This window comes from Anser brachyrhynchus (genome assembly GCF_964034855.1).
Source record: "Anser brachyrhynchus genome assembly, chromosome: 9".
Classification (NCBI taxonomy): domain Eukaryota; kingdom Metazoa; phylum Chordata; class Aves; order Anseriformes; family Anatidae; genus Anser; species Anser brachyrhynchus.
In genome coordinates, this window is record NC_137703.1 from 14,452,725 (window position 1) to 14,475,047 (window position 22,323).

General features: G+C 45.7%; 1 protein-coding gene across 1 annotated transcript; it reads left to right on the forward strand.

Moving 5' to 3' along the window:
- The first annotated feature begins 1,386 nt into the window (after positions 1 to 1,386).
- Positions 1,387 to 22,297, forward strand: KLHL6 (kelch like family member 6). The gene is made up of 7 exons (XM_080604892.1): positions 1,387 to 1,923; positions 6,574 to 6,739; positions 11,868 to 12,317; positions 14,763 to 15,000; positions 18,381 to 18,583; positions 19,520 to 19,733; positions 21,288 to 22,297. Exons 1-7 carry the CDS (start codon positions 1,664 to 1,666, stop codon positions 21,587 to 21,589), a joined length of 1,833 nt encoding a protein of 610 aa, XP_080461018.1. The 5' UTR covers positions 1,387 to 1,663; the 3' UTR covers positions 21,590 to 22,297.
- Positions 22,298 to 22,323: the final 26 nt, after the last annotated feature.

Genomic DNA, 22,323 nt, shown 5'->3' on the forward strand with positions numbered 1-22,323 from the left:
TCATGATGATAAACAAAGAGAACCTAACCCAAGACAGGGTTAAAATATTGTGACTTCAAAACCACACCTGTTATTTCTCAGAGGTCTTGTTCACTGCCTTATTGTATTCCCGGATCAGTATTTGGAGGGAAGATGGGACTAGATTAAAAAAGGAAGCATTCATTACCAGCAGTTAGCACAAAAGGCAGCAGGAACACATTTACATCAGCTGGGAAAGACAAACGCCAAAGCTGTGCACTGACTACACAAAATGAAGAAAAACATATTACAAGGAAATAGGGTAAGGCTGGCGCGAGATTTCTCACTTTCCTTCCTCTTGATCATCCACACACAAAAACTGCCTGAATCCAGCCCTCTCTGACTGCCGCTTTCACCTCCCTCTTCTACGCTGAGCTTCCCCTAACACTGTTAGTTCAGCTATACAAACTGGAAGACAAAAGAGGAAACCAAACACACAATTAAAACCTGAGGACAGGCCAAACCAGGATTCCTAGAAGTAAGTATCACAAAGGCAAGGTCTGTTGGCGCTCAGGCTACCAGGGTTAGAGGTTAGCCCTATATTCCTCTTTGCGGGGGTGATTTTCTAACCCTCCGGTGTGAGAGCTTCCTGAGCTTGCCAAGGGATTTACCCTGTTACTTTCAATAGGCTGTGTGGCTTATTATTTCAGTCAGCTTGTGTTTATGGGTCAGATGATGACATCTGATTCAATTCAGTCTTATGTTGAAGGGAAAACTTGAGCCTTGTTCTCGTGGGTTAACCCTGGTGCTACCCTGTGGCAACCCCACAGCCAGGTGCTTGCCCTGTGGTCCCCCCACCACCCACCTTCATCCTGGGGGCTGCAAGTTTGATCTAGATGTGACTCAAGCTGCCTCTAGCAGCGGGATGATGGGGATGAGCACATCCACTGCTCCCTGGGTTCTCTCCTTTAGCTTCCACTGCTACCCAGAACTGGTGGCACGGCACTGGCTGCACGGACCCACGAGAGACATCACTGTGCCTGGTAGCGTGGCCTGAAGACCCTCAGCTGGGAGCTTTTTGATACTGCTCCGTGTTCTGGAGAGAGTTACATTGATTTTACCTTAAAGAAAAGTGACCCGATGTTTGTCAGCTAACATGTCGTGATGGACAGAAACAGCCACCTGGAAGGCTTTCTGAATATGTGACCATATAATTAAACAACAACAACAACAAAATAAAACAAACAGCTCCATGATTAATTACCACATACCTGGAAAAGAGAAATTTAAAATAATACCCTCTTCCCCTTAGCTGCCCAGGCTGCCAGAAGTGACCTGATAGCCATGTGGTGCACCTATCGCTGCAACCAGCTGGCCTGGATAAGAGCAAAGGGCTGGTTTCAGGGTGGGAAGCAGGCCCTGCCTGTCACTTGTAATCTTCTCACATACAGAGGCATCTTAAGTCCTTTCTAAACACGTTGATACTGCCTGAAAATTCACGAAGAAAGAAAGAAAAAAAAAGTCTTTGTTTGTGTTAACAGGATGAGAAAGTGCAAGGCTTCCTGTTATGTGTGTGTGACAGCTACAGATAAGCGGAGAGCTCTGGACAGGAAATCCGCCTAACTTCTGCAGTGTGACTCGTCTGAAGCTCAGCGACTCTTTTTAGATCGAAGCCCCAGCAGAATGCGACGGTGCTGGCCAGAAAATGGGTGACACGCTGGAGAAGAGCTCTGAGGAGCCCGCGCTCGCTTTGGACAATGAGTGTTCGACGAAAATGGGGGACCTGGTGGAAGTCTCGAATGGTGAAAAGGTCAAGTTTGACGATACAGGACTCTCCCTGGTGCTCCAGAACGGCCTGGAGAACCTTCGGCTTGAAAACTCCCTCACAGACGTCATTCTGTGTGTGGACAGCAGGGAATTCTCTTGTCACCGAGTGGTCCTTGCCGCAGCAAGCAATTATTTCAGGTAAGGCACGTTAAGAACCAAACCGAGAAACTTAATTTGTGTCTTATGCTTGAACTGTAGATCTCCAGGGAGGGTAAACTGGGCAGTAAGCTCTGCAGCTTTGAGCGAGTCTGTGGTTCCTGATACCTTTTGGCTCTTTTTAAAGTTAAAGACTTAAAAAAGGCAAGCGTGAAGCTGTGGATTTGCTGGGGTTCTGGTACCAGCACCCAACAAGTCTGCTTGAGGCATGTAGAGAAAGGAATGGTTGGCAGGCAAGTGGAAAATGGTGTTTTAACCAAATATCTGGAACCATAGTCCCTTATATTATTCTTTTGAGACCGAAGCAAAGAGGGAATTTCGTTCAGATCGTGGGGTATTTTTACTGTGATAGAAGTGTTATTGCGATACTGTGATATCGTTCTGTGGGAAAAATATATGTCACATAAAATTATTGAGGAGGAAAGAGTTGGAATTTTTCACTTTTCCTAATGTTACTGAAAATCAGCTGCAATGGAAAATATCAACTTGAAAGCAATTTTACCATTTCACCCCCTCTTTCTGGTCATCTTGAATATTGCATTCTTTCGCTACTACAGCATATAATTTATCTAAGCAAGAACAAATTTTAGACACACAGAGCGACTTGGTATCAGTTTTAACACAGATTTTCCACTATCGTTTAGACAATCACTTTTGCATGGCTGGGATTTTTTTTTTATTTTTTATTTTTTTTACTGCTGAAATAAAGTCAGATGACTGAAGAGCTACAGAGGAAATGTGAAAAAAGAACCTGTGACCACTTGTGACATGAGCAGAAAGCTAATTTTAATGGATTTAGTAAGCTGTGCTGGCACTGCCTGGAAGAACAGTTCTGGTTTTGTCATCTCATAATAGAGATGGCATCTGTGAATATATAGAGATAGGTGTTATTTCTGCAGATGGACTACGGAGATAGTGTGAAAACTATGGATATATGTGAAAATATGCAACTAAAAGCAGAGATGCCCACATATGTCTTACCAGCATTGTGTGCAGGAGGGACAGCAGATGTGCAAATTAAAGTAAGAATGACCACAATTTTACTTTGAAAAACAGCAATTGGAAATAAGTCTCTTGGAAAGGTGCTGCAACCAGAAGGGACCTCAACAGTTAAAAACAGCCAAGACAGTTTTCTGCTATCTACTGTCAGTCAATTTTGCATTCAGCCCATGGGATGGGTCATCCCATCTCATTGCACTCGCACATGTGTGCAGGGATTGCTTCCCTGGTTGTTAGGGCTTCCTGGGGAGCTAGGATTCCTTATAGCACATTGTCTGCTTGTCTGTCAGCGCCTCTTATCATAAGTCTTCCAGTAACTTTTGACCAAACTTGGCAAAGGGGCAGAAATCTCAAAACTGTGATTTTCCCCCAGGTCTGATGGAAATCAGCAAGGAGGCAAGGTGAGATGCTGGGGCCGGGCCCCCGTGGTGCTCAGCTGTGCAACCAGCACTGCGTCTGGGCCACCCACCACTTGGGTGCTCAGAAGTAGCCAAGGCACACACTGCATTTGCTCAGTCAGACACGGGGAGAGAGGTGGCGAAACGCCTGCGAGCAGAATAACGAGAGAGAATGGAGGACTTGGGGAGGGGAAGCTGAGGTTCCTGTGGAGGGGGAAAGGAGGACAGAAGTCTGTAGGGGACTGAACTTCACTGGTTCTGCTCCTCAAAAAGTGGCTTGTTCATTGTGCCATCATTCACCAGGAGCTGCATGGGCTGAAAGAAAGAAACTCTTGAACCACACCGTTCCTGTGAGCACTTACCATGCAATTATAGGGCCTCTAAGACCCATGCACAGGAGCAAAGCAAAGGGACCCTGTGAACCATGGGCTGTCCCCTGCAGCAGTGTATTACACAACCCCCTTCCTGACCGTTGGGTGCCATAACGTAAGCAATCCATAGCAGCTGATATAAGCATGGTTAAACAAAGTTAACAACTTCTTCCTTCAGCACTGCTTGAGAGTAGGTAGACTAGTAGTTCTGACATGTCCTGCATCTGTGAACATAAAAGAATTAACTCTCTCACTTCTCCTGTGTGAAGGTACCAAAGCAGAGAAGAGCAGCCCCGGCTGGCCACGGTGGAGCAGGAGCTCTTCCCTCCTGCATCACCCAAGGCAGTGGGAGAACAGGGCTGGGAGAGGTTGGAGCAGTATTTTCCAGAGCATCCTCAATCTCCAGCACAGTTGTTTGAAGTCATTCATAATTTCAAGCACAAGCATTCCAGCATGGGTGGATGCTTAAAATGTGCTTCACAAACTGTAACCCTTAATTTCTTTCATTGAGATTTCTCCCTGGTTTTTTTTTGTTAATTTACCCATTTTTAGGCATCTAAATTTGGCCCTGAGCTCCTCACTTCAGATGTGCCTTTCTTAAAATAAACATTGGTTCAAAGGCCTAGCTTAGAATTACACAGGGAACAGGAACCACAGAAACAGACAACAAAATTGGTAGCCACATCTGAAGGGTTTAGAGCCCTGGAGAAAATAATGACAAACCTCTCTGGGTAAGCACAGGCAAACCCAGAGGATCAGAGGCAGCACATTTGTCCCCAGGAGCATGGTGTCAGGGTCTTCCCCCCCATCGGCTCGCAGGGTGAAGGTGCTTGCAGGCAGTACTGATGGCTATCCCCAGCTGACAGCTACCAAACATTCCAGCTTTGGGGGACAGAAGTGAAAGCTTTGCCTTCCCTCCCTGACAGAGAAGATTAAATACAAGATGGGAGCCACCAGTTTAAGAGATAAAAGGAACAAGAGCTGACAGCACCTGCACCCTCCGACAGCCCATTTCTCGTTCAGACAAAGCTTCTGGTGCCTGTCAGCTCTGTGCAATTGAAGCAGCAGTTTTGTACAAAGCTCCCTTTCCGCACTGAAATACCATTCCCCTGGTGAAGTGGGCACCAAGTGCTTTTGTCTTCCAATAGCCACCTGCCTCCATGCCCCTGACTTACACACAACATTCAACACCACCACAAGTGGGAGAACCCAAAGAGAAGCCCACTTTTGCGCCCACTGAGGTTAAGGAGCATTTCGTCTTCGTGCTTTTCAAGCACACGGGCTTCAGGGACAACAGCAACCGGCCATGGATCAGAGCAGTGCACCAAAAATCTCTCGTGAGCTGAGATGAGTGAAAGGAAAATGAGACTTTTGGCTGAACACCTTTTGCAACTAACTTCTCTCCCCAACTATTCTGCTCAAAAGATAGGTCTCTTTACCAAAATGCAGCCTTATACACTTCGGTATTTCTCTTGCTATAAAACCTCTGCTGAGACAAGGGGTGGGGAGCAATTAGAGCAGAGCAGTTGATTCCTCCCATCCATTTGCCAATCACCCTGCCTAACTGCTTTGCAAGAAAACCTGTTAACATTTTGGCTCCTGTAAGATGTGTCAGTCAGACAGCTTGCTTGCTGTAAAACCGGGACCACTTTTCCAAGAAGACCTTTGACCTCTAGACATCTCCCGGGTTGCAGCGTCCTGTCAACATTTTATGTGACTAATAAAGAAGGGCATGCAGTGCAAAGAACACCACTAATTACACTTTAGCTCTGCCTGGTTTTCCCCAATGCAGATACAAGGGGGCTCATGTGCTTCTAATCTGTTAAGCCAGGTTCCAAGTGATGTGAAATCTCACCCTCAATGCAGTGAGCAAGACTGGACTGATCGACCTGGTAAATAAAATCAAAAGCATTGCAAGAAACACTTAGAACTATGGATTGAAAATGCAGATGAAGATGTGTTTGCCTTGCATCTTCCACAATGCAAAGAGGATTTAAATAGCTCTTAGAGAATCTTATTATATCTCGCATGAAAAATCTGACTAGTGTCAAACGTGTATGTGGCTGTTGCCTTTCAAATGCAGCATTAGCCATCGAAGGAGAGCTGTTACCACCATGCATGAAAGCACTGGGCTTTCAGGCTAACACCAGTTCCTATTCATGGTTATCTAGACACTCCTCTGGCCCAGAGGTACTGACTCTGCAGTCCTACCAGAAGCTCCCAAAATTTAGCAGAGGAAAAAGTCAGCCTCTTAATTAAAAGCAAATCACTAAGTCATTCCCTCCTGGCCTATCCCTGGTATTAATGGGGTCAAAGATAAGTCGGGAAGCTTAGAGGTGAGGCTGTCAGACAAAAGGATCTGGCCTGGACCTCAGGCTTCAGTCTGAGCAGCAGTCTGCATCTCTGAAGCACTGGGGTGTTGACCTTGCCAGGGTTATAAAATACATGTGCTACGGGTTAACAAAGTATGGAGAATGCCAGTGGCTTGGAGGCTTGGGCTTAATGAGCTGTGCCTGTACTGGAAATGTGAGGGCATCTGTAAGAGTCCAGTAGGTGAGACATCGGTGTGGGCACATCTGCTCTGCAGCATCAGCCCAGACACAGTGCACTTCTCAGGGCTGCCTTTTGCTGCCACGGAGCTCCAGGTCTGCTGCAAAGTCCAGCTCCATTTGTGTGTGCCTTATCAAATGAGTAAAAAGGTATGAAAACTACTGAAGGATTTTCCTTATTACTTTGCTACAGGGCTAATTGCATAGAATATGAATCAATCAGAGTATTTTGTTTTGAAATCTATACAATCAAATGTTTTCAGAATGCCTCATCCTGTCTGGGATGCAGTAAAAGACAAATGTCTTTCTTTCCAGGGCCATGTTCTGTAATGATTTAAGAGAGAAATACGAAGAGAAGATTATACTTAAAGGAGTTGACGCAGAAACCATGAATATACTCTTGGACTATACTTACACCAGCAAGATGCTCATCACAAAGCAAAATGTACAGAAAGTTTTGGAAGCCGCCAGCCTCTTTCAGGTACAGATAATCCCAATGCACTGTTCCAGTCCTGTCACTCTGGCAACACCATGCCATACCCAGTTTCAACACTGCGTGCTTCTCCAATTTCATGGCTTCCAGGGGCGTTTGGCTTCATAGGCACCTACACTGTGGTAAAAATAGGCCGTCCCATCCCTGGTCTGGGGTGCACAAACAGGCAGCCAGGTGGGCTCTGCCTGCGGGATCTGCCCCCATGGGTGCTCGCCAGGCAGCAGGCCAGGGCTGCAGCTCCCCAGGGCCCCGTGAAGGCTGGTCGCTCCTCAGCCCAGCCGAGTCAGTGGAGCAGGAAGCCAGCTTCATCCCTCTCCATCGCCTAGGCTCACCAGATAAAGTCAGCATCCTCCTTTGTAGGACTCGTGACGTAAAGGGTTTTAGTCCTGGCTGGGGACTGGTGGGAAGTCAGACTTGCGCAGCTTCACTCAGCCTTTGATCCATGAGGAATTCACGTGTCCTGTAAATCACCTGTGAGGTTTAGCAAATTGCAGTCCATGGTACCAAGCTGCAAATTGCTAACCAATTGCAACCAGCATAACCTGCCAAGTGCCAATGTGCGTATGTGTTCGGTCTGTACCTCCAGGAAGGTCAGAACACCCGACTCCATAGTCACCAGGGTTCATTATGCACTTAGGAATCTTGAATCTTACAAGCATGGCACGTATTACTCCGAGATGAGCCTGTGGCCTTTGGGGTAAATGACCTGTGGCGCTTGGTGTGGGGAGAGAAGGGAAAGTTGTTTCAAGGTGCTCCCTAAGGTAGCAAGGAGAAGGTGGTGCAGCTTTAGCGTTGCCTGGGGCAGGAGTACAGTAGCTTATTGAAGTTTTCAGCAGCAGACCAATACTGCAAACTGGCAGCACTCAGAGGTTGCTTTTGGCTCATTTTCAGGACACTTTCCTATGTTTTTTATTGTTTATTTATTTATTTGTTTATTTTTCTGAACCTTTTTTCCTTAGGATTATTCCTCAGGCTTTTTTTTTTATTATTTTTTCTGAAACTATTAAGAGCATACACTTATGTTTTTTTTTTCTCTTTTCCCTATTTTTCTTGAAAATTACGACTAAATTTGATTGGCAGAGCTGGTGCTTTAAGAAAACTATCAAACAGTGTAATAGTAATGGTAAAATCATGAGAGTGCCATGAGCAAGAAAAGGAAACTACAAAAACCTGGAAAACTAGGAATGTTTTACTGAAAGCAGCGATTCCAAGCCTTAATGCAACTGTCTTGGATACTGTGATTTATAAGGCCTTAAAGCCTCACATTAAAGAAGGGTGAGGTTTTTGGCTGAAAATGTGTTTTGTGTAAAAAAGATTTAGTAACTCTGAGCATTTTGCCAGTTTGCTTCTCCTATTTATGCTGAAGAAAAAAAAAAAAAAGAAAAAGAGTCAAATGTTTCATTTCAATATATTATCAGCTAAAAAAATTAATGCTTCAATTTATTGTAATTGGGGGAGGGGGAGGGATTTCTTTCCTTTCCATTTAATAACGTGAGAAAACCGATTTCCAAACAGAACTTTTTTATCCAACTAGTAACAATTTTTGGCAGTGCTTCTCTTCAGTCTCCATGACTTGACAGAGAACCAGAAAAGGAGTAACTTGCCCAGCTCTCGAGGTTCCAATAGAGACACTCCACTTTTCTCTAGAAACTATTTTTGCCTGGTTTCCTACAGGAAATAGTTTTACATAATTATGCCTTCTCTTAGTCCCTTCTAATACCTTTTAGCCAAACGCAGCCAAAACTGACAGCAGGGAGAGGTGGCCGGCTATGCGGCGGGCAGGAGGCCACGCCGTCAATGTGCTCTGTGCACACACATTTCCTTCTGGGGTAAAGAGGTGAAGGGTTTTGAGCAGGGAGCTGCTGAACAGTTAAGCCTCACCCTGAAGTGACCCCGAGGAATTTTTCCACCTAGAGCACAGTTGCAATGTGAGTTCAGCAGCCACCTCCTCTGCTCCGTCTGTCCTGCCACCGCATCTGCACTGGCTGGTGCCGCCCCAGGCGGCGCCCGCTGCCGCACGGAGCAGCAAGCAGCACAGCTCATCCGCTCACCTCCAGTGCCAGCATCTCATCTGCTTCTCTGGGCTGCTATATCTGATGAAATTCCACAACAACCCTCACACCTGCCTACCTTCCTCCTGGCCCCCTGCGCCTCTCTCCTACCCCGCTGCCTCAGCATGGCGTGTGTGAGGCGGGCGCCTGAGCTGCTTTGCTGGAAACGAAGAGGTTGTGGGAAGAAAGCAGGCTCCTGCTCCTCCTTGGCAGTTACCTGAGGAGCTCCGTGTAGCCACGTAGCAGTGAACAGTGAGGGTGGTTGTGGCTGGACTGAGGTAGTTACACTGAGCTGCTGCACAGCGCCAGACCAGAAGGCCTGCTTTGCCAGCGAAGGGCTCCTCGGCAGTGCTGGCTCACGGGAGAAAAGGCTCAGAAAGCTGCCAGTCCCCAGAGAGCTGTCCTGCAAGGGTCACCGTGTCCCTTCGCTCCCTGCCCTGGGCCCCTGGGGGATGCAGGTGTCAGTTACGAGACGGGGCATGCGGGGACAGAGCAGCTGCAGGGTGCAGGATCTGACCCCGGAGCACGCTGCACACAGCAGGATTATGAATATGGGCTTTCAGCCACCACTCCCCTCCCTTTCTGGGGGTCAGAGCAGGGGCAGGGCTACTGGCACTGCTTACATTAGATGGGCTGGATCAACACCGGGACAAGCAAGGACTTAAACTGGGAGCACAAGGTTTTATTATTCAGAGAGAAGGCCAAGTGGAGACCAAGCAAGCATATGGGATGTCTCCAGCAAGTAAGAATCTGCATTCAAAAGGGTATTAAAAGAAGGACCCCATTACTGGGGAAACTGTTCTCAGGGAAGAGAACTTTCAAAGAGGCTTTTAAAATGCCCAGGTCACATGAGGAGGGATACTCATGGGAGAGAAAGGTGGAAATGTTGAGTGCCAGAAGCATACGGAAGGCAAATGAACTGGAGGCTCATTTGCACGCCCAGCATGTTCGGGGGAGTTTTGGGGGGAGTTTTGTCTCTACATGGGGAGACAGAGCAGCACGGAGGTGAGGAGCAGCAGCCGGGGGAAGTCCTAGCTTGATACTCTCCTGGTCTCAGGCTAAGCCCCTGGCAGGGGCCGTTTCTCACACCCACGTCTCGCAGTTCCGCATTCGTCTGGCTGCATGTGCAGCGACCCAGGGCGATCAGAGGTGCCTGCATGGCCGTTAAACCAGCACTGCCTGGGAGAAAACCTCCGGTGTCACCTGATGAGTATTGCTCTGAACAAGCCATGTGTCAGTAATCAGAGCACTGTACCATGGCTGGGCCATATGGTGACAACGTCACACTAGGTCTGTTCCCAGACTTGTGAATGACTTCACGGGTGACCTTGGCAAATCCCACCTATTTTTTTTCTTGCATCTCATTACTGCCAACTTTGAAAGAGCTAATGCTTAACCTTCCTCAGGGCTGTGAACTGCCTGGTGTTGGTAAAATCCTTCCAGGTCCTCAGGGAAATGCACCGGTGGTTTCTCAGCACGAGCCTCTCGCTAGCCCAGAGAATGGCCAACGCGAGCATGGCCGGTACTGAGGGGCTGCTGAGCTCTGCTGCGGTCCCATGGTGTGCTGCTGACATGTGTTCAACACAAATGGCAACAACATGTTCTGAGACCATGCGTAGCTTCGTTCATCAGTCAGTTGCATTTCTCTAAACTCTTGACCACATCTAAATGTAAAACAGGAACCAGGTAGTCTGCACCCAGCGTCTGCGATCGTTCAGCTCTGGTAAACAGTCTAAATGTGTCAACACAACGTTGCGGGTCTAGAAGATTCTACCCTAATTACTGAAACAAATCTAAATAGTGCTCAAAAGTGCATTTCCTTTGTTTCACTTCCTCTTCCCCCTTGAATTACTGTTGTGCAACTTTCCCCCGTGGGACAGAATGAGTTAAAATGGTCTGCTCGATGACGTTGGATGGAAAAAGGACCCAAAAGACATGGCCAGAAATGCACAGCAACAGTCTTGACCCATCTTTCTGGATGTTACTATTTGCACTGCTCACTGACAAAACCAATACAAAATACTGATGTCCTGTCCACATCTGAAACCACAGAGGCAAAGGAAAGCCCAGGACAAAAACTTATAACCTTCCTACACAAAACAGGTTCCCAAATCCTGAATAATTACCAGCAACCCAGCTCACTTCGTAGTTCATGGCAAACGCCCCACCGATGGTCCAGGACTTGCACGTTTGGGACCCTCAGGTGGGGCTGTTGTGCCAAGCAAATTAATGACAGTAGTTTCGATGCCCTGTAAAACACAAACATGGGAAATTCTTTGATTAAGAAGACTCTGATTAAGAAGACACATCTATGTGTATGTATGTAGAAGGCACATCTATGTTTTTTGAAGGAAAACTAAGACCACTAAAATGTCCAAAGATCTCCCCCACAACACACCTTAGCCAGAAAGCCCTGGCTGTCCAGCAACTCAAAAATTTGCTGGTGCTGAATCTCTTGCTGCCACATTCCCCAGCAGGACAGCATGGCTCTGGGGAGGGCAGCGCTTTGGTCCAAACCTCGCAGACCTCAGCACTCATTTTCCACCACCCTTGCAAGGCCTCAGACACACTCAAAGTTTGGATGGTGGGAGGATGAATGCAGACAGTGTTTGGAGCCACCTGCACTCCAAAACCAGACTCTCTTCTGCTTGATCTGAGCTGTCATTCAAGCTGAAGGAGGGTAAGCACATCTGAAGCCTGAGGGTCTTATCTGTGCTTTGTAACTCCATGGTTGTTACTGCTTTGAGATCTCATGGAGGGAAGAATGGTAGAAATACTTTTACTTTTGTGAAGCAGTTTGAACTCATGACTGTCACAGGTTGTCTGCATCCAGCAAGAAGGAAAAGGAGCAATATGGATGCAGGGGAAAAAAAAAACAGTGGGAAGAGGAAAATTTTATTTCAGACTGCAGATTCTTGGAGACACCATGTCCTTGGATGACTGGTTTCTTGTCTCTCCCAGCTCCTTGCTGAACAGTGCATGGCTGATGCAGAGCTCCTAAGCTCTCCTGTGCTGTAGTTGTGTAAGTAACTGCTCTGTGCCATGTATGATTTTTCTGTCCACAGTTCCTTCGCATGGTAGATGCTTGTGCCAGTTTTCTCACCGAAGCCCTTCAGCCAGACAACTGCGTCGGCATCCTGAGGCTGGCTGATGCCCACTCCCTGAGCAGCCTGAAACAACAAGTGCAGAACTACATTATCCAGAATTTCACCCAGGTCCTGCACTACGAGGAGTTCCTGGAGCTCCCAGCCGATGTTCTCTGCAGCACACTGAAGAGTGACGACCTTTATGTCACAGAAGAAGCACAGGTGTTTGAAACCGTAATGAGCTGGGTACGTTACAAGGAGTCGGAAAGGTTTCCTCTCTTGCCCTATGTGCTGGAGAATGTCCGTCTGCCCCTTTTGGACCCCTGGTATTTTGTAGAGACTGTTGAAGCTGATCAACTCATTAGACAGTGTCCAGACGTCTTTCCTTTGCTCCAGGAAGCAAGAATGTACCATCTGTCAGGCAATGAGGTGAGTAAAAAAGGAAGGTATTTGCTGCTCCTTTTAAATGCCTCATGCTTCTGCTCAAAAATCCCATGGGAAGGAAGCACTACTATGAGGCAGAAAAAGAGGTATTCACACTGACCTTTCACTAATTGGTACTACTGAGAAGTCAAGGTCGGCCTCACCAGTTATCCTGACGATTTAGAAAGCATGGAAGCTTTTGGTAGCTTGTTTTAATATCAAAGCATACAGCTTCCTGTTTGTGAACATCTGAGCTCAAACCTTCACACACAGACTTGAGGAGCTGAACAAAAACCCCAGATGACTTCCCTAGTGAAAACGCAAAGCAAATTGTACTGCTCCTCACACCTCACCACCTTAGCTAATATTTCAATCCCAAGAAAGGAAAAATAATTTCCACACTAAATTCTGTCACAAGTTGCAATGACCCTTTCACATCTGAGTATAGAACATCTCCGTCTATTACACATTGGCAGAAACCTTACAGAAGGAGGGGGAAGAAGATGGTCTCTCCACAGAGGAGAGTTGTGTCCATCTTCCTCACTTCACAGCTCTCCACATTCAAAGAGACAGGCTTGTCCTGACATCCAGTTGAGTCCTGTCCTGCCTGCTCAAGTTAGGCTGTGGTAAATCTCCAGTTCCTCAACTGCCCATCCTCTCTGGAAAGTTAGGTATCAGTCATATCTCCTGGACCAAAATGTGGGGTAGAGGGGAGAGCAACCAGAGGTTGGATTTCATAACCGGAGCAAAGGCATGTGAGAGTGTGAGGAAATGTGTGTGCCTCCCCAGTCAGAGAGCCAGAAGAAGGTAGGAGGCCTCAGGCAAGGTGTTGTGGATCCATCGATAGCATTGGATGTGAGCCACTGGAGAGGAAGAAGGCCAAGGGTGACCTGGGTGCTGGTGGCTGGGTTAGACGGTTCCCAGCCACGCAGGGCACGGCCGGCTGCCCTGGCGGGAACTCCCCGAGAAGGCATTGCCCCACGCGCCCACAGACTGTGGCCTGCTCTTCAGTGCCAGCGGTGCTTCAGGTCGGTGCGGGACAGATAAAAGAAGTGTTGCTCAGGGCTGAACACTCATTGCACTCACCTTCAAAGGGGCAGCCGTCGGAGGCAGTCCTGCCAGCTATCCCGCCTGAGGCTAACGCCGGGAAATGGTGACAGATGGCTTAAAAAGAGAATTATGAAAGCCAGAAAGGTCTGAGATGTCTAAAAAAACTTGCCTAATGATTTGTTAAGCACAGGGAGAAGAAAAGGTCTATGTCTGTGTAAATAATCTTTTTAAATATAGATACATTATGCCATTTTATAGAAACATATTACAAGCAGTTTAAAACTGTAAGCAAGCTGCTTTTTGCCACAGTGTTTAACCTGGGGTTCACGGTCTGCTTCTCTAGGGCGTGCACAAGGGAACAATTGCAACTTGATTCTCACCAGGTGTAGGATTTCTGCAGAGCTCTCCCAGCAGGTTGGCAGATGCCCTGTTACATGGCAGAAGCAGAGGAACACCTTTATGTGTTCTCCTTACCTTTGAGACCACATTTCTTCCATTATGAATTACTGAGGGGGATGAAAACTATTATTCCTTTTCTCCTTCAGCACAGAGCTGGCATACCTTGGGACACAGTAACACACTCATCTGCACTTGTCTGCAAGTATTTCCTCCAAGCAGAGCAGAAGTTTCCAAGCACCCCTTGCATTCTTTGCTCCTGGTGAACATCTACCCGGGAGGTGACTTTTTCCAGGGTCTCTGAGACAAAGATCTGGTTCGATGGAGTGAGCCAACGGGCAGTAAATTACAGCTAACCACGTTTCAGAGTCTGGCATTGGTTTTAAGTAAATCTTCACATTTTGGCTTACAATTAAAGCTTATAAACAAAGAAACAAATTTTTAAAAATATGTTAGAGAATTACTATTGCTTTGACACTTTAACATACGTCTTCAGGACAAATAATGAGTGTTTAATTTCTAACATTTCTAGTTTAATTGCTAGCACTCCCTGCAGTCTTGCTCTCTCCAGGCTCCCCAAGGCAGGCACAAACCCTGTGGCCCTCCTCCTACCTTGCCCTCGCTCTGCCAGCCCCTAGGAAACATCTCATCAGCTACTCACACGCACGCAGCCTTGTCACTCCTGTTCTCACTGTAATAGCTCTCGGTGCCACGCCAAGAGCTCCCAGGAGGGTGCTGGGATCTGAAAGGAGCCTTGCAGGTAATCAAAAATGACCAAGTCTAGTGCTGGAGAAATCCTGAAAGCAACCCCTACTGCAATGCTTCTAGGATGATTTCTAGGCTTTCAGCTTAGAGACCATCTGATAACTGGTTCGGCTGATTGTAAGCCAGTTATGATTTGCAAAATAGGTAATCAAAAAATAGGTCAGCAGACTTTTCTGTAATTGTAGGTGTAAGTGCCCTGTGTACTCACTCTGTCTTGCTTGCATTTTTGCTTGCATTTAGATTATTACAGAGAGAACCAAGCCCAGGATGCACGAGTTCCAGTCTGAGGTGTTTATGATCATAGGGGGCTGTACTAAAGATGAGAAATTTGTAGCAGAAGTGACTTGCCTGGATCCGTTGAGGCGAAGCCGCCTGGAAGTAGCCAAATTACCAATCACAGAGCAGGAGACGGAGAATGAGAATAAAAAATGGGTGGAGTTTGCATGCATTACGCTAAAAAATGAAGTCTACATATCGGGTAAGGAACAAGACCTGGGGAGTGGATGAGGGGCGCATACGGTTCTCACAATCAGTTCCAGCTTTTATTGAGAGCATGCCTGAGGCTGCTTTAGAAGAATTAAGCGCTACAGGTATTCCCAACGCTTTGGCTTTCAGCAGGCTCCAGAAAAGTGCCGGATGAGGACACTGCCTGACCCTGGCAAGAGTTTTAGCACAGGATTCCTTTTCAAACAATACTCATCTATATGCAGGGATACTTGTGTGCAGCACCCTAAACACCCAGTGACCATGGCCACAGAAAGGCCCTGTTTACCAAACATCAAATGAAGAATGCTTGCTCCAGCATCTTCTTATAAGAAGTCCACTAGCAGCTCTGCATGCGTAGAAATAATCTGCCAGAATTTGACTCACTCCGCAAGAATCAGTCCAGAATTTGCAGGGAACTGTCACCACTGCTTGGCTGCTACCTGAAAACTGCACTTTTGGGAGCACTTCTGCAGCGCATCGTCCAGGACTCTCGAAGTGCCCACCTGCTAAAGGCACTATTAGAAACCCAGGGGCCCAGACACACAGCATGGGTCCATTTACAGGCCCTCATCCTGAGAGCTTCAGGAGGTGTGTTTACCTTCCCACACAGCTACAGTCGAGCTCCATGTAAGAGTCTGATCTTGGAGCTACAGAGTTTTTACTTTGATGATCAGAAAGGTTAAACTCAAGCTTGTTAATCATTACAGTTTGACAGCTAGTTTTGATGCTCTGTCAAAAACAAGTTTGGTGCTCTTGATCTGCTTTCCTGAGGAAAATAAAAAAAAAAGACAGCAAGCTTGTTTAATTATTGTCACATTACAGACCATGATACAGAGCAGTGCCTCCATGGGTAGGAAACCTTTTCCTGCAAAATCATCCACCAAATGCTATTCTTGCTTAAAACAGGAAAGTAGAAAGGATGTGTGAATAGAGGAGGGAGGGCTAAAGTATGAATGCTTTGTTTAAGTATGATTTGCCTTCATTCAAATACTTTCCATTGCTTTTTCTCTTTCGGGAATCCAGATTTTTATTACTTCATTCCAATTTAAAGTTTATTAAATTTTTATCCTGAGATGAGAATTAGATTATTCCTTCCCTAGTTACAAATAAAGGAGTTTTTTTCTTTCATCCAGCCACAGGGAGTTTCTTCTTACTTTGGTGGCAGACCCTCTATTAAAGGTTAGCTCTGGAGAGGAACCTAAGTCAAACACCCTGACTAGGGAACATCCCTCACACCTTCACACCCTTGAGTGCTGAGGTCTCTTTTCCGTTTGCCTTTAATCTCTTACCCTTTCCTCTTTCTCAAGGTCACAAGCTTTTTGCTTTCTCTTATTCCTGTCATCTTTTCCAGTGACTCTTCGCTTTTCCTTTATGTTCTATCCAGGCTACCTCCAGGCCAGGCTAACACATACCCCGTTGCGGTGAGTATCAGCTGGCTTTCCTCCTGCTGCCAGTCCCACAGGTCCTGTCTTCCTTTTTTGCATTACCTCATGTCTTTCACTCCCTCCCTCTCCCCCTCCATTCCCTCTTGTTTTTATTATACCTGCTTTTCACCCTTTCCGCTCAAATAAAAGGTGGGCCAAAGTCCTCAGCAGTATCCTTCCAGCTAAACCAAATTATTCACAGTTCATTCCCTTTTAAACATCTGCCTCCTTCCACTCTGCTTGCTTTCTTCTAGCTCCTGTGGCTTGGTTCTTTTCTAACTTGACTTGCATCTCTCCTAACATGATCTCCCCTCCCACAAGTTCATTTCCCTCTGTATATTGTTTGGAGTCTCCCCTGCTCTTTTAGCTTCTGAACAATAGGAAAGTCCTTTGCACAATGCATTACTACTTTTAGATCACTATTTCCCCAAGCAGTTTGAATGGTTTGACTAGATGGATAGAAACACGTGAAGTGTAACTAAAAATGCCAGGTATCGTCCTCACCATTGTTACTTTTACTAACGTAGCTACATTTTTTCCTGAAATTAGAAAGAACTGTGGTCTAGAGAAAGAACAGAAACAAAATAAATCTCCAGTTCTCTCAAAAATCTCTCCCTGCTCCCTGGTGTACAGCAAATTCGTCCCCCTGGTCCAGCTCAGGCTCCTGCCAGAGCTTTCAGCCTGTGCAGGAAAGCACAAACTCATGTAAATGGAGAATTTCAAGGGTGGGGGTAAGGGGAACACCTGCAGCCTCTCAGCCCTATTGTACGCATGAATGCTGCATTCAGGCCCTTCAGCCACTTGAGCTATTTGAGTGCAAATAAAATTCGACACATACATGTGAAAAATACTTAGACAAAAGCATTACAAACGGCTCTTTCTAGCATGCTAATTATCTCCTATTCAATCTGCTATTTGGCCCAGAGATGAGCCCATCACTTTGCAGTGATCTGGCTGCTGTACAGAATACCAATGAAGGCAGATACTTTCTCAATGGAATATGAATTCTCTTTTCAGTATATTCATCAGTGAAGCAAATGTTTAATCTGATGACAGAGCAAGCTACTCATCTGTGCATGGGGTTTCAGGCTTAACTAGTTCTGTTTGTATTCCAGTTACATCTAAAATGATGTGTAAACAAAAGTACTGGTTAAAACATTACTCTCTGCTTTAGAATGAGAAAGATTTACTTGCAAGTCAGCTTTAGGGTGAATTTACAGGGTCCAATTCTGATCTTCAGTGTATAAGTATGAAGTTAACCCACGTCAGCAGAGAAAGAGACCAGAAGGAGAGGTATGAAAATGAGATTCCAGATATATGGCCCCAGGCTGACTAGGAAAACTTCTAACACTCATGCAGGACTACTATGGACTAGGGGTTCAGGCAGGTCTTCTCCATTTACCATATAAAGCGCTAGCCTGGCTGAGTAGATCTGCCCTGCACAAACTGGCAATTCCCCAGAGCAGGCCTGCCTTCAAGGGATTTGGCACTCCTGACTGCAGCAGTCGCCACTATCTCATTTAAAGCACGTTTGCTTATTTGTCAGCTCTCAGCATCCTGCAGAGCCCCTGCAGTGCACAAAGATCTCCTGCATATTACCATGCCCTGTGCGGTTGGCATTTCACTCGGTGTTAAAATGGAAGTGCCAAAGTGGCAAAGAAAAGGTTGTGGTGCGCCGAAGTGAGGAACAGTGATTTTTATTTCCTGAATATTTGCTGCAGAAATTGTTTGGAGTTTCCTTCACTAGCAAATAAACCATAAATGCAGAAATTTTCTCCTTATATAACAGGGCCAGGCCATTGGTGTAGGAAACTTAAGAAGCTAACAGTAAGGACCAATGATTTCTTTACGAGCAAGCCTTATTAAAATTTAAACATATTGAAGATTTTGAGGAAATACATGCTACGGTATCATATTTACATGTGTCATGGTGTCATGTGCACTGCAGGTGGCAAAGAAACACAGCATGATGTCTGGAAATACAACGCCTCCATCAACAAATGGATACAAATCGAGTATCTGAATATTGGGCGGTGGAGGCACAAAATGGCTGTGTTGGGTGGCAAAGTGTATGCCATTGGAGGGTTTGATGGCCTGCAGAGAATCAACAGCATGGAAGCATACGATCCATTTCATAACTGCTGGTCAGAGGTAAGATACTGCATCATACAACTTCTGACTTATTTGGAACATCTGAATCAGAAAACGTTAAGGTACCGAAACATAAAAATGAAGAAGACAGACTTGGTACAGTTCTTTTAACATACTTCTGGTTGATGAATACCCTAACCATTTTCTCTCTAGAAATGCATATCCTTCCGAAACCAGAAATCACAGGATTACCTGCCAAATTGTGAGACACCTAATGCCTAACTTTACTTTTCTTAGTTGGCTTTTGAAGCTGGCACTCCATAAAACACCAAGTAAGAACACAGTGTATATGAACCACAGCACAGGCTGCAAACTATCCCTCTGATATATATGATACAAAATCAACCTGTGCATTATATATGCCATGGATTGCACATTTGTGTTGAAAGTGCAGGTTTCAAGGTAAACAGGATGGAGAAAAAATAGTTCTAACTACTTCAAACGCTCAGAGTATTAGACAGCCAATAATCCATGAAATTAGTGAGATTAGGCATCATAAAAGAAGATAAATCCTAGTTTTCAGATGATGCAACGCAATGCAGAGAAACCTAACAATTGGAGCTGCAAGCAGAAAGATCAAAGATCACTATGAACAAGTTTCTTGGGTTTTCTTTTTGTTTGTTTTTGATGTACATAAGTATGTAAAGGAGATCTGGGGCATTTCTGACATTTCCTAGCTTTTGAATTGCTGACAATGTAATTTTAATAACAGCTTTTGAACTCAGCATATTTTTATTAAGGGATTTATGGTCTTAAAAAAAAAGAAAAAAGAAACAAATACTTCTCCCTTATTCTTAAATACATATTATTCTCTGTACCCTACTGATCACCTTAAAAGGATGTGTGACTTAAAATTCAGCAGGCTGCCACCCTATAGGTGTCAGTTTCACAACCTGAAATCAAAACAGCCACTAATCATTTTTTATGGTCACACAGGCTGCTCCCCTCATGGTCAATGTAAGCTCCTTTGCAGCAGCGAGCTACAAGAAGAAGCTCTATGTGATTGGGGGAGGACCCAACGGGAAGCTGGCGACAGACAAGACTCAGTGCTACGACCCTGCAAACAACACGTGGAGCCTGAAAGCTCCCATGCCAGTAGAAGCCAAATGCATCAATGCTGCAAGTTTCCGTGATCACATTTACGTTGTGGGTAGGTGGAGCATTAATGTTCTGTCTTGTCCAGACACACCAGGGCTTGTTTCTGCGTGTTGGCTTTACCCACAAACTCTATGGAGTGTAATCAAATGGTCAGATGACCTCCCACTAAGCCTACCAAGGATGGGAATCTGGTACATTTACAAACAGTACTGAGGAGTCACCAAGTCAAACCCCCTGACAGCGTGGTAGCTATCTTGGAAAGCTGGAGATTGCTCAGAGACAACTTAAAGCCATCCAAAGGTGGGTGTGTAGTGGCAAGGGCATGATCTTGTGGCTGTGTTGTGTCTCCCTCTCCTCCCCAGGAGCATTACACAGCCCAATGCACATGGGATTTATGCAGGGAAATGAGTACTAGGAGCACTTATTGGGAGTAGAGCCACTGACGCCCACCTCTTCACTAGATCATGGCCGGGGCTAACTCTGCCAGCTACCAGAACTGGAAGCAAAGACAGAATAACAGGAGTTTAATAGCGGTGAGCTGTACTGTGGAGGGAGGAAGGAGCCTGTACACGTCTCCAGATGAGGCCTGCCAAAAGGAAGAGGACCATTTGTCTCAAAAACCTGAGCCCTGAAAAGTTCCCTTTCCATCTCTCAGCCTTGGTGCAGAAAGTTTCTCACTTACAGTATCATCAATACGGTGCTGAGGGCTGGCATAGAGCCAGAGAATCACCAAATAGTAAGTGGTGTGCTGAAGGCAGATCTATAGTGTGCATGTGTGTCACAGTGGCTGGACCATCCCTCCAGTACTGGACTAGCATTGTCCAAAGCAACTTTTAGTACAATACAACAGATAAATGCTTAATTTGGCAACAGGTAGGATCCCAAGCTTTGTAGCAACTCATCAATAAGACCATGGCTTCTAGGTTTCCTTGGCCCTATTCAATACAGGTGATGTAGAAAACACACCCAGTCTTCGCAAATTTCAGAATAGGAACCATTTAGCTGTTAGTTTAGCTGTTAGAGGCGTACAAAATGTTTCAAGAATGACTGCAGATTTGGAAAACATGGAGAAAATGAAGGGCACTCTCTGTTTAGCTTATCCATAAGAAGTTTACAAGCTCAGTTTAATAAACCCCTAAAAGAGGAAGGGGCTTCTGAAAACAGCCAGATTCAGGCCAAAGGTAGTTTAATGGGAAGGTGGACAGTGACTTTAGAGGAGTCAGTGCAGAAATCACATATCCATTTCTAATCATGACAGCTTACCACACACAGTCCCTCATGATCTGAGCTCTTTTAGACGAGTTTGTATTTTTTTGAAGTCGTGTCCTTAGCTGAAACAGCAGATATGACAAAGGTCCATTGCTGGGTGCACTGTGGTCCTGCTGCATGTTCTGGCCTTAAATTCCACAGCCTTGTGAACAATAAGTGACCTTCTGTGGATCTGGCTGTCAAAACAATAAAGTATCCTATGACCTTGTTTTTTCTTAGCTTTGGGTCGTAAATCATTCTTACAAATGTCAGGAATGGAGCCTTGCTGAAGTGGGTTGTTTAGCTAAAATCTCTTACAGGAATGGCTGGCGCAAACTGATATCCATTTCCTCTCCAGGTGGGGCGATGAAAGCACTCTACTCGTACAGCCCCCAGGAAGATACGTGGTGCCTCGTGACTCAGTTCACCCATGAGAGAGCCAGTTGTGGGATTTCTCCTTGCAACAACAAGCTGTTTATCACCGGGGGCCGAGATGAAAAGAACGAAGTTATTGCAACAGTGCTGTGCTGGGACCCTGAAACTCAGAAGCTGACTGAAGAGTGTGTCCTGCCTCGGGGGGTGTCTCATCACGGGAGCGTTACCCTCAGGAAGTCTTACACACACATCCGTAGGATTGTGCCCGGGGCAGTTTCTGTCTGACCGCAGGAAAACTGCACGGAAACCCAATACCTCAGTGCCCCCATGGCACAGACTGCAATGATGATGTTTTTTAGCTGTAGGTAGCAATGGATGGCAATACAGCCGCTGGGTCGTCTGGGGAATATCTGTATATATGCTCAGCCCTTGCATTTCCTCTGTACAGTACATCCTTAAATTATCTTAATTCCTTCCCTCCAGAAAAAAGAAAGGGACCAGCTGTAGTTTACTCCTGCCAATAAAGTACCTCCCATCAGGCAAAGAAATGTGTTATGTAGGTGGGAAGTTTATTTCCCCGCTATATCTGCCCTGAGACATGCTTGACCTGGCTCAGCCTGGCCCTGAAGTTTATTCAACTATTTATTGTGACTAGTTGGATTTGCAGCACCTGCTAGTGAAACAGAGAAGATGCTTTTTGGAATGAAAGATTTGTAACTTTGGTAAAACTCAATGTAGTTTCCTCCAAAGCTGTGCTTTTTCTTAGTGATTGGCACATCAGCTTAAGTTAAAACTGTTTTGTTTGTTTGTTCACTTGAAGACACTTCGTTAGGTTTTCGGTTCTGAGTGATGAAAAAAAATCCATCTCAATTTGCAAGCCTTGCTGTCAATCCCAGGAAAGAGACAATGCAGGCTGCAAATATAAATGAACGCTAACCTTGTTCCACTGAACATTCATTGTCGCTGTTTTCTAATAAAGCAGACCAAAACCTAGCTTCCCCTTTGTTCTGTTCTGGTGT

What these genes read in the sequence shown, in the direction of transcription:
- KLHL6 (XM_080604892.1), top strand. Translation starts at nt 1,664, where the DNA reads ATGGGTGACACGCTGGAGAAGAGCTCTGAGGAGCCCGCGCTCGCTTTG. An exon ending in AAATGAAGTCTACATATCGG is followed by an intron (nt 15,001 to 18,380) that starts GTAAGGAACAAG and finishes TGTGCACTGCAG; the next exon opens with GTGGCAAAGAAACACAGCAT. An exon ending in TGATCACATTTACGTTGTGG is followed by an intron (nt 19,734 to 21,287) that starts GTAGGTGGAGCA and finishes TTTCCTCTCCAG; the next exon opens with GTGGGGCGATGAAAGCACTC.